We start from the raw sequence: 10,392 nt of genomic DNA on the forward strand, positions 1-10,392 counted from the left end.
AGTGCCTGAAAAATAAGGAATTTGCTATATTCATGAATGAAAATGAAAGCAACACCGTTTTCAAATGAAATAATGACTTGTGCAGTATAAAATGAGAGGCAAAATGCCCTACTTCTTTTGTCTTGTGAATCTCAGAGAGATTTTGTTTCATTTATTCTCAAAGTAGTTGAGTATGACTGAGGATCAATTCAATAGTGAAAATATATTAGATGCGGGGATGTAGTTATTCACAGTCCAATGTGATTTCTTCTGGGCCCTATGTGTGTGATGGAATTTCTTCTCTGCAGTTTAGTTAGTTGATAAGTAGGAGGGAGATAATTTACCTCTTTCTATTTGAAAAGTAGTCTATCAAATATATAGATGATTATCTAAAGATTCCTCTTGATTTTATACCTTAAAGATAAAGTAAGCAGAACTGTAAACACGATCTTGGAAAATGACAAATCTCCAGCGTAGCGCCTGATCAGATTTCTTTCTCTACGGTTTTCTTCCTTTGGTGGATAGGTGGTGGAGAAAACAAACCCTACAGAACCAGTTGGAGTGGTTTGCAGAGTGGATGGCGTATACCAGGTGGTGGAATATAGTGAGATTTCTCTGGCAACAGCTCAGAAACGAAGCTCAGATGGACGACTGCTGTTCAACGCTGGGAACATTGCCAACCATTTCTTCACTGTACCATTTCTGAGAGATGTTGTCAAGTATGGGCAAGATGGGGGCTTTTAAAAACTTTATTTATTGTTAATCAAAAGCTAAGTCACCTGAGAAGTAGGAAGAAACTTCAAATCCATAATTCATCTTCCTTCCTGAGGATTTCCTTTATCAGATAGAAGTTTACTTGACACTGCGGTTGTTTTTAGTAAGCTATTTCACCAGGTGCAAACTTGTAGCAGCCCGTTCTTCCTGTGCATTAACTGGAGTCCAAAGCACTTCTGCCTGTTCTTCTCCTTCCCTCTAGCTGTGCTCAGTTCTGGTGAAGTAATGAGTAAGAAAGGCAGCACCCCCTCTCTCTATCACAACTGGAAACCTCAAAAAACACACATATCTGCCCTATCTCTACAGAATCAGAATTTCTGAAGGTCTATGTAGACATCTGTATTTTTTAAAAAGCTGCCCACGCAATTTAATTTAACTGGTTCTCTGACTAGCATTTAGGAACTAGTAGATTGGAAAGTAAAGGAAAAAGAGCTTGAGACCAAGCATGGAAATCAGCATAGTGGTGTCAACTAATAATAAAGAGTTGTTTTAGCCCACCAGATTTTTAAATGAAGGACATCCTCAATATCTGATTCTTTACTTGATTGCTTTTTGGACATTCAAGATGACTGCCTACTGTTTAAAAAGTTACTAAGCTTTACCTTACAATTTCAGCTCCAGTTCCACAATATTTCCTGCTGTGCTTTTTGTAGCTGTGTTACTAATTCACCCGTAGTAACTATAAATACTCATCTTTTCATCTAACACTTGACAGGATCCCAATTGGGAAAATTGGGGCTGAGAGTGGAACATTTTTATATAAGACATGGAAATTATGGGAGAGATGTTGTTATGAGTTGTGTGCATGTGTATTTTTTTATTGTAGAGATCATCATTTGATTTTGTAAAGAAATGAATAGGGAAATCTGTTTATTTAATATTTAAATATGAACTGAAATTTAATGAATGCCCTTCCCTTTGAAAGCCTTAGTACTTGTTGATGCCTTAGCTCCTGAGTGTGATTATCAGATTCTCTGGCATTTTAAATTTGGAAGGTGACTGTCTTTTTTTTTCCTCCACAGTATTTATGAACCTCAGTTGCAGCACCATGTGGCTCAAAAGAAGATTCCGTTTGTGGATTCCCAGGGACAGCTAGTTAAGCCAGACAAACCAAATGGAATAAAGATGGAAAAATTTGTCTTTGATATCTTCCAGTTTGCAAAGTATGTTTCGAATAGCATCAGTAGGATTAAGTATGTCTTGAGATGTTGCTTTTTGCTCTTCTAGGCAGGACACTGTTTTCAGAAAACAGTTGACAGCAGGTGTGTCAGCATGGTGTTTCGACTGTGAGTATATAGTTTAGCTTCATTATTATTCTCTAGTATGAAACCACCAATGCAAGAATATGGTTTGAGTTGCCCATGAGTGCTTTTTAAAATTTTTCAATTATTGTATTATCTGGCTGTCCTGAAAAATTGTTAAAGTCTCTTACTTTGGCTGAGAGACAAACAAGGTTGAGATAGAGAATTGGCCCATTTTGTGGTTAGGAGGGCTTTACTGGCCTATGAGTAAATGTTTCAGTGAGAATGTATTTAACTTATAATTGCTCTCTGTTCTCTTGATTAAAGATCACATTAACTTGAGTTGATGTTTGTGTTATATATATATTGTTGGGGAAGGAAATAATTTCTCATTTTGTGTGGAGAAGATAATTCCAAATTTATTTCATCCAAGGATGAACATTATTTCTTTCAGCATTCATTTGAAATTGCATTAAGAGAGACTGTAATTGAAGACCAAAGGCTTAGCTATGCGGAGAAAAGTCAGAAGCTGTGTATGCAGTTTTACTTCATAATAAAGCAGTGTTTGTATGGTTTCACTCTAGGAAGTTTGTGGTATATGAAGTATTACGGGAAGATGAGTTTTCCCCGCTGAAGAATGCAGACAGTCAGAATGGGAAGGACAACCCTACTACTGCAAGGCATGCTTTGATGTCCCTCCATCATTGCTGGGTCCTCAATGCAGGGGGCCACTTCATAGATGAAAATGGCTCTCGCCTCCCAGCAATTCCCCGGTAGGTTGATGTCTTTGCTTCTTTGTGTGGCTGCCTCCTGTACTTGTCCTCTTGGGCTTCTTTCTCCTCTATCTCGGATGTATTCCTAGAACTTTTAAAAGAGCTAAGTATTGTTGTGGCAGTTGATGATGTGAAGTAATGAAGGCTTGGCCCCTTACAGAGAGAGCAGTAGCTTTGCTTCCCCTGAAAGAGGAACCTTCTAAAGCTTTTGTTTTTTGGATGCCCCTCTACCGTATCAGTGAAATGACTCCTACTAAAGAATGGTCAGAAGGTAGTTCTTTTGCTCTGCCACAGGATTAAAGACCATCAGCAGCCACTATGCCACAGGGAAAGAGGATTGATTATTGCTGCCCATATATCTGTGGCCTCAAGTGTTATCTACGAACCCCCCACTCCAAAAGACCCGGCACCCACAGGCTGCCTCTGAGACATACGCACACTTCAGTTCTCCTTGTGGCACTTTCAGATTGCAGAGGGAGGTGCCAGGAAGGGATGTGCATGCTACTTACAGTCACTGATACTCAAACTGTTGAAATGTTTAGGATTTTAGAAGTTAAAAAAAAAAGATCCTTGGAGCTATTCAAATATGAGATAAAGTGCTTTTCAGCTGTCTTATATTTTATGATAAAACCTCCCTTGATACTTAGAATTCCCCCTTTGTAAATCATTTGATGTTTCTATGTTTTTGTCAAAAACGTTTTGCCATAAAATTTATAATTCTTAAGGGATAAAAAGACTATGCACAAAGTGCTAGAATGCCTTGTTAATGTTTGAACATTGGGTATTGGAACTTACTGGGTTTAACTGTTTTTATTAAGAAGGAGCAGTGGTAGACTGTCTCAGTCCAAGGCCACTTTCAGGCTCTGTCTTGTCAACAAGCTAGCTCTGTGGCATGTCAGATGGTCCTCATGCTTCATCTTTGACCATTGACGTTTTTTGTTGTTGTTGTGGGTTTTTTTGTTTGTTTGTTTTTCCCCCTCAGATCTCCTTTGCCAAGTTCATAATTTACCGTGAATACATGCCTTTCAGTCAAGTATATTTTGCAGTTCCACTTCATTTTTGTTGTTTGGTTTGTTTCCATTCCCATTAATGCTTATTTATTCCTACATAGCAGTGCTACACATGGAAAGTCAGAGGCCATCACAGCTGATGTCAATCACAAGTAAATATACCAGCCTGCCTGCAGTGCATGGTGGTGGGGCTGTGCTTCCCTCCATACTAACTGGCGTTGTAGTTTAGTGCTCTCTGCCTTTTGGTGGTCTGGGGGTGAAGGGTTGACGCTGTGGTGGGGTTATTGCTTACTTGGTGGCAGGTCTCTGTCTGGATGGCACTAACTCAGAATCTCAGTGCATGCTGGAAAGGGGAGCATGCTTTTCTAAAGACTCTCACCATAGGTTTTTGAGCCTGTACTGACAAGTTTACAAGTGAAAGATAAAATCTAGAGCAGGTCACAGGACAGGAAGAACAAATGTGAGCCCAAGTACCCTTTTTAGCATAAGCATCAGCTGGATAAAAATGATATTCTATGGATGTGTCTTACTGAATTAGATATCTGCTCTCAGTACAAAGGCTAACTGTTCCTGACATATTGGATGGCTCTTAATGTGGAAAAACTGTTCTTTTGATTTAGTTTCATAGTAACCGCTCCATTTTTGGTATCTGTGTTTATTTTAGTCAGTTATTATCCTGCTCCTAAAGAAAGTACCTTTCTGTCTTAACGGTTGATAATTTTTAGCTAGCAGTAGCATGTACCCTTTCTTATTTGGGTACTGACAAAGTTTGAAAAAGCCATTATCTTTATAGCCAAAGAGACAGCTTGATATTCTTATTACACTTAGAAAGTTATTTGGTTTAGTTTGAATTTAAAATTTTTAGGATAATTTAGGACATGTGTACAGAGCCAAGGATCTGGAGATGGCATTTATCTCAGAAATAGAGTAGCAGGGATGTCTGTTTTGTTGGTATGTTTTTTCCTGCCTGTGCCACTCATCCTGACCCTGCAGAGACAAGTCCCTGTGAGTGGCAGGTGTTTCCGGGATGCGGCCCTGGACATAAGGAAGTAGACTCAAAGCTGGCTAGTTCTTAGGGCAGCTGTAGGTGACTGTTGCCCCTTGTGCCATGGCAGCTGGGACAGAGAGCCTTTTGTCATTTTCTGTCCCATCCATCATGTTTAATATGTAGAAGCAAGCTGCTTTTACAATTTGACAAAATTAAGTTTTGATCCTGAATTTCCTTTTCATTGAAACACAGCTTTCAGTCTGTTAAGTGAGATAGCTTCTTAAGGATACAACTGAAAACAGCAGGGAGCGATCCCAGCTAAGATACAAAGTGTTTTAAACGTTATTTAATTCTTGTTTGAGTTCTTTATTTCACACTCCCTCACCCTCATTTACTTCATTTGTAGTCATTTCTTGAATAGTTAAACTGAAATCAAAGTTTGGCCCCAAATGAGATCATGGACTTAAGAATAGGTCTTCCTAAATTCTTAGCACTAAAGGATACTCTCAGAGAATAGAAAAAGATTATTTAAAAATGAGAGATGAAAGGGAAGTATTTTTTTATAAAAGTGGGAAGAAGCAGCTTGGAAGTATTCTGAAAGAAGGGAAGGCAGGATGCTAAATTTTGACAAAATGACATTATTTTTATTTATCACCTTACACCTGCTCAGCAGTGTTAGCTACCAAAAGGATGCTTGACTAAAGAATAGGGGACAGCTAATTTGCCTGAGATTTTACATTTGGTAATGGTAGCTCCTGTCTTTTCTGCTCTCTGGCACCCAGCTTGCTTAGTTTTGTGGGGGATATCTGTGATATGGAAGGGAAGTTATATTCAAGTTGTTTACGTGTTCCTTGGGTTCAGAAACACCTTCAGTTAATTACTGGCACACCAAATCCTTTAGGGGTTCAGGTGGGACTGGGCTATATACATCTTATCAATGGAATGGGCCCTCATTTTCCCATCTGGTTTTATGTGACTCCAAGCTGTCCCCAGAGGGTCTGGACCAGACCTCTTGAGCTCTTTTGATAAAATCTGACACACATCTACATCTCAGGCTGCGGAGACAAATACTCCATTTCTTAATTCATCTTTTACTTGAATTAGTCTCCCATCTGTCTGCCCTCATAGTTCATTTGTTCATTCAGTCAACAAGCATTTGCAGGCCTGCACACAGACCTTCAGGTACTGAAATCCCAGGGGCTGAAGGAGCGTACATAAGAGAAATTAGTCATTTCTTACAGCCTCCTGGGAGAGTCAAGATGCACATACATTAAAGTAAGTAAATCATCAGACCGTGATGTTGTTTATGTGTTAAATGTGTGGTATAAATAGTAATTACCCTAGGAGCATGTGACTTATCACATATCTAATAAATTTATTTATTTGTTTTTATAAATAAATGAATGAGAACAATCACTGTACAATGCAGTGGTCAAAGGAAAGTTGGGGCTCGAGTTAAGTCTTGGAGGGTAGGTATGATTTGGATAGTTAAAGGGACCATAGTTGAGAATGACTTGCAATAATCTAAAGTGCCTGTGTCTAGCCTGGCTTGACTGGGAAGTAGCAGGCAAGTGAGTTGGAGTAGGGTATAGAGTGCCTGGAAGGCTCACTAAATGGTTGTTTGGAGAAAGATTGGGTGTGGCTGACCTCAGAAGGTCTCTGATTTTATTGACCCCACCAAACCCTCAGACTTACATATTTGGTGAAACAAAGGGGAGCTAATGGTTTGAGGCTGCAAAAGGCTAGATTTTTTGTGTGCTCTGTATCTTACTGGTAAAATTCTCAAAATGGTGAAAAATCTCGAGGTTAGTGACTTTAAACATACTAAAAGCACTCTTAATTGACTTTTGTGTTATGTAATTTAGGAACTCAGTATTGCGAGTGGATGTAAATGTTAGAGTGTGATCTAGAGGAAGCAAGTGGTGATTTCAGCTTTGCCGTCACTGGGGTGCAGTGAAGGGACTTTGGTAAAAAGTAACAGTGAAGCTCCCTGAAACATTGAATAAGTCAGCTCAGCTAATCTAGGAGATGTGGGCTGTACTGGGAGATAATCTAACTGACCTTTTAGTCCAATTAGAATTTTCCGCAGTGAAGGAAATGTTCTATATCTGTGCTCTCCAGTTTGGTAGTCACTAGCTGTTCATGGCTACTGAGCACTTGAAATGCGGTTATTATGAATGAGAGACTGAATTTTGAATTAATTTTTAAAATTTTAATTAATCCAAGTTTAAATAACAGTATGTGGCTAGTGGTCATTGTATTGGACAGGGTAGCTTTAGAATGCTGGTCAACATTTGCACCTAACGTGAGGTTGTGAAAAGGATTAAAATGAAATTCAAAGGATTCAAATTATCTAGCTGTGAGCTTGGAATGCAGTGTGTGCTCAAGAAATAGTCCTTTCTTTATGGAATTAAAATGTGGAAATTATAAAAAATAGTGTGTACATTAAGAGATAAGTGTATCAAGGTTGGTGAAGCACTGTGACGAGCCACTGGTGATGACTGGCATGTATCCCAGGTAGTGCCCTTTGAACTACAATGAGTCTGTATTAACTTACTCCCCAAGAAATTTAGCGATCATGAGGGTAGGAGCTACTCTAATTGTTTAGGACAATTTTGTTACCTGCAGGCTTCTCAGAGGGAAGTTATAATCTGTATTTTCACTCTGGCAAGCAACATGGGAAGCAAAATCTTCAACATGTCTGATTTTTTTCTTAGCTTGAAGGATGCCAATGATGTGCCAATCCAGTGTGAAATCTCTCCTCTTATCTCCTATGCTGGAGAAGTAAGTCTGCTTTGTTCTTTTCCCTATTCTTTTAAAAGTAGGATTGTGATACTGTTTTATGTTGAAGTAGAGTTGTCCTTGGGCTTCCATGGTAGCTCAGCTGATAAAGAATCCACCTACAATGCAGGAGACCTGGGTTTGATCCCTGGGTTGGGAAGATCCCCTGGAGGAGGGCATGGCAACCCACTGCAGTATTCTTGCGTGGAGAAAGCCATGGACAGAGGAGCCTGGTGGGCTACAGTCCTTGGGGTCCCAAAGAGTTGGACATGACTGAGCAACTAAGCACAGCACAGCACAGAGTTGTCCTTGGAGAAGATACAGCATTTTCTAGTGGGCGTCCCCTGAGGAACTCCTCCTGAGAATGAGAAACCTCTTGGAAAATTCCTGGTATGGCTTTGTATCAGTGGCTTAGTTGCCATGAACAGAATGTTCAATGTTTAGTTCATTTTACCTGTACATCAAAATGCAGTGGTCTTTTAAAAATAAGCCTTGCTTTTTAGGTAAATCTTCTGGCTTTTTTCAGTGCAATATAATTTAAAAAAAAAATATTTTTCAGTGGGTCTACTTTGTTCATACGCTTAGTACTTTCACTTTTAAGACCAGGGGATGTAGCGGTCCTTTTTAATATGTACAGGGTTTTGTTTTTGTTTTTGTTTCTGGAGATCCTTGTCAGCTTGCTTAGTTCTAGCATCAGAAATAGCCACCTTGCTTAGAATGTTAACTGTTGGGTGATGATTATAGGAAGAATGACTGTCATCTTATTAACTTTAAATGTTATGTTATAATCAGAACATTTTCCCCTCTTTTTGTTGTTTGTTTTATGCTTCCATAATAGGCCATTAAACCCAGGTTTAAAAGTAAACTAAATAGAGTTTTTTATTGACTTTTAAATTTTTGTATCTCAGTCCAGCTTTTAGCATTCATGCTTTACGTCATTATTACAGCCTCTAAGTCCAGCACTGCGTGACCTGTGTTGATCGGTTTTCTAACTATGTTTTTATTTCGACCCTTCTTTTAGGGACTAGAAAGTTATGTGGCAGATAAAGAATTTCATGCACCTTTAATCATTGATGAGAATGGAGTCCATGAGCTGGTGAAGAATGGTATATGAGCCAGATACTAAATAAGTTCCACCACAATAAGAATAGCTTTTATTTTTGATAGACTGACTGTGAACCCACAGGACCTCTCCTGGAATACTCATGTTTGAATATACACAGGCTTTCATTTTGCTTGTTGAACTCTTGTAACTACTACATACTTCATAAGATCCAGATGACTGAACTTCAGAAAGCATTTTTATGATTCACAGCTGATTGAAGGTCTTATTTATATTTTTCAATTGTATTTTTTTTCCAAGCTAAGGAAAACATTGGCCATCTTGGAAATTTCTTACAACATAAGTATAGTCAGGGTGTTCAACATCACTTTACTTGGAGCTGGAAGCATTTGTTTTGAACTTGTACATAGTAATAATATGTCATTGTACATGTCAAAAGGTTTCTATGGTACTAAAAGTTTGTTTTATTTTATCAAAAATTAAATTTTTTTAAGAAAACAATTGGACAGTAAAATAAACTTTTCTTCTTGTCTCAAGTGTCATTTGTACTGTGAAGAAATTATTCCATTGGGAAAATATGAAACTTTGGAGAAACTTTGAGATAATACAAGAAAAACCAAATTAATATTTCTGTGACTACAGTCTTCCAGCTTTTTATTGATTATCTAACTTTTGACTTTATCCTCCTATCACTTTATAATAGTAGGAGATGGCTTCGCCCTTCTCCAGGACATATTTGGCAGTGTCCTAGACATTTTTTGTTATCATAACTGAGAGGGTGGAGTGGTAGTACTGGCCTCTAATGAATAGAGATCAGGAATATTCCTACTCATCTTACAATGCACAGGACAACCCCCTATAAACAAGAATTAATCTTGCTCAAACTGTAAAGGTTGAAAAACCTTGTTTCATATCACTGCTTTATTCTCTTTTGCTCAAATATTTGGTGACACTTGGAATTTTAAAAGATTGTAATTTTTGCATTTCCTCAGCAAGTTAATCATGAACATCCAGGTTTTTGGTATGTTTGTTTACTTTCAGCTAGAGGATTAAAGGGCTTCCATGGTGGCTTAGCATCTGCCTGCAATGAGGGAGACCTGGGTTCAATCCCTGGGTTGGGAAGATCCCCTGGAGGAGGGCATGGCAATCCCCTGGAGGAGGGCATGGCAACCCACTCCAGTGTTCTTGCCAGGAGAATCCCCATGTGCAGAGGAGCCTGGTGGGCTACAGTCCATGGGGTTGCAAAGAGTTGGACATGACTGAGCTGTCGACTAAGCACAGAGGATTAAAAAGAGAAAGATGGTTCTTTAAACATAGGCCATAGGTCACTGGATATTAGTAAGGGTCCTCTATGTCTAAAATGTAGTTTGCATAAAAATATTGAGCTTTATAAATGCATTTTATATAGCCTTTAAGTATTGACCAAAAGCATAAAAATTGATAACTGGATAAATGAAAAAATTTTTAAATTATGTCTAGAGAAGAGATTAATAAATTTCATTTTCTGTTGATAAGATATCACAAGACAGAATGTCATGGATGATCCTCTGTTCTCTAGAGGTACAAAGTTTAAGGATCCCTTTTTTCCTTTGGTTCAGCTCAATTCAGTCACTCAGTCGTGTCCGACTGTTTGCGACCCCATGGACTGAGCACCCCAGGCCTCCCTGTCCGTCAACTCCCAGAGCTTGTTCAAACTCATGTCCGTTAAGTCAGTGATGCCATCTAACTATCTCATCTTCTGTTGTCCCCTTCTCTTCCCGCCTTCAATCTTTCCCAGCATCAG

At 38.8% G+C, this 10,392-nt stretch overlaps 1 protein-coding gene across 5 annotated transcripts in view; it reads left to right on the plus strand.

Moving 5' to 3' along the window:
• Positions 1-9,145, plus strand: part of UAP1 (UDP-N-acetylglucosamine pyrophosphorylase 1) — a 31,889-nt gene extending 22,744 nt beyond the window's left edge. The window contains exons 6-11 of one of the 5 annotated variants that reach the window (XR_015161301.1): positions 505-698; positions 1,776-1,916; positions 2,579-2,767; positions 3,879-6,040; positions 7,483-7,549; positions 8,568-9,145. Coding sequence is in view for 3 of the 5 variants with exons in the window: in XM_086393817.1 (XP_086249943.1) it covers positions 505-698; positions 1,776-1,916; positions 2,579-2,767; positions 3,879-3,929; positions 7,483-7,549; positions 8,568-8,660 (735 nt within the window). In the remaining 2 variants the exon portion in view is untranslated. The remainder of the gene's footprint in view (positions 1-504; positions 699-1,775; positions 1,917-2,578; positions 2,768-3,878; positions 6,041-7,482; positions 7,550-8,567) is intronic. The other 4 variants (XR_015161302.1, XM_086393817.1, XM_086393818.1 and 1 more) reach the window with 4 other exon arrangements.
• Positions 9,146-10,392: the final 1,247 nt, after the last annotated feature.

Source organism: Bos grunniens, chromosome 3 (assembly GCF_055505025.1).
Source record: "Bos grunniens cultivar Pamir isolate PY7600 chromosome 3, Bosgru_T2T1.0, whole genome shotgun sequence".
Taxonomy (NCBI): Eukaryota; Metazoa; Chordata; class Mammalia; order Artiodactyla; family Bovidae; genus Bos; species Bos grunniens.